At 74.3% G+C, this 907-nt stretch overlaps 1 protein-coding gene across 1 annotated transcript in view; it reads left to right on the forward strand.

The window, feature by feature from the left end:
* Nucleotides 1–907, forward strand: part of H696_01444 (hypothetical protein) — a gene marked incomplete at both ends in the record, with an annotated part of 9,039 nt that overhangs the window by 3,270 nt on the left and 4,862 nt on the right. The window contains 2 exons of the mRNA XM_009495341.1: nucleotides 40–334; nucleotides 544–737. Of these exons, the coding sequence (XP_009493616.1) occupies nucleotides 40–334; nucleotides 544–737 (489 nt within the window). The remainder of the gene's footprint in view (nucleotides 1–39; nucleotides 335–543; nucleotides 738–907) is intronic.

A 907-nucleotide genomic window follows, 5' to 3' on the forward strand; every position in this document is an offset into this window, starting at 1 on the left:
CCCCCTCCCCCCGGCCCGGCCCGGCCCACCCCTCCACAGCAAGTACTGCACCTCGCGCTCGCGCAGCCTGCGCCAGGCGCTGGGGATCCCCTTCTCCGAGAAGCCCGGGGTCAATGTCCCGCCGGCCACCAAGCCCGGGAAGAAGAGCCGCGCGCGCAAGCGCGCCCCGCAGGCCCTGGCCGCGCTGACGCCGATCGCCCGGGTCGAGCGGACCCTGCTGCTGTTCTTCTTCCAGACCGAGCGCTGCTGGGCCTCGGCCATGAACTTCTTCGACCTCGGCGGGTCGGCCGGCGACTTGCGCTTCACCCGCCACATGCGCGCGCATCTGCTCAAGGTCCGGCCCTGCGTGTGACGCGCGGCGCACGCGCGCGTCGCTCGTTCCCCCTCGCTCGCTCGCTCGCCCGATGTCGGGGGCCTGTGGCTGACCCCTTGTGCCCCCCTGGTGGATGTCCCCCCCCCCTCCCCCCTCCCTCCCCCCCCGGCGCGCCCCTTCGGCCGGTCCATGTGGGTCCCCCTGCCCTGCCCCGGCCTCCCGCTTCCCAGGCGTCCAAGCACGCGCAGATGCTGCTCGGCGCGCTGGCCAACGTGTCGACCGTGGCCGAGGACGCCGGGTCCGGCGTGTCCATCACCCCCCTGACCAAGGCCCAGGTGGCGGCCCAGTTCCACTGGATCACCGGCTACTACCACTTCCACATGCGCCATTGGGGGCAGGCGCTGGAGCATCTTCCCCTGTGCCGGTATGTTGGTTCACATGCTTTCTCGCTGGGGGGGGGGGGGGGGGGGGGGGGGGGGGGGGGGGGGCAAGAGGGAGGAGAGGCGGAGCGAGGGCGGGGGGGGATGGGTGCTTCTCTGGGGGCGGGAGGGGCGGGGGGCCGGCGACCGCGGGGCCGGCCGAAAAAGGCGCACG

This window comes from Fonticula alba (assembly GCF_000388065.1).
Source record: "Fonticula alba strain ATCC 38817 unplaced genomic scaffold supercont2.2, whole genome shotgun sequence".
Classification (NCBI taxonomy): domain Eukaryota; order Rotosphaerida; family Fonticulaceae; genus Fonticula; species Fonticula alba.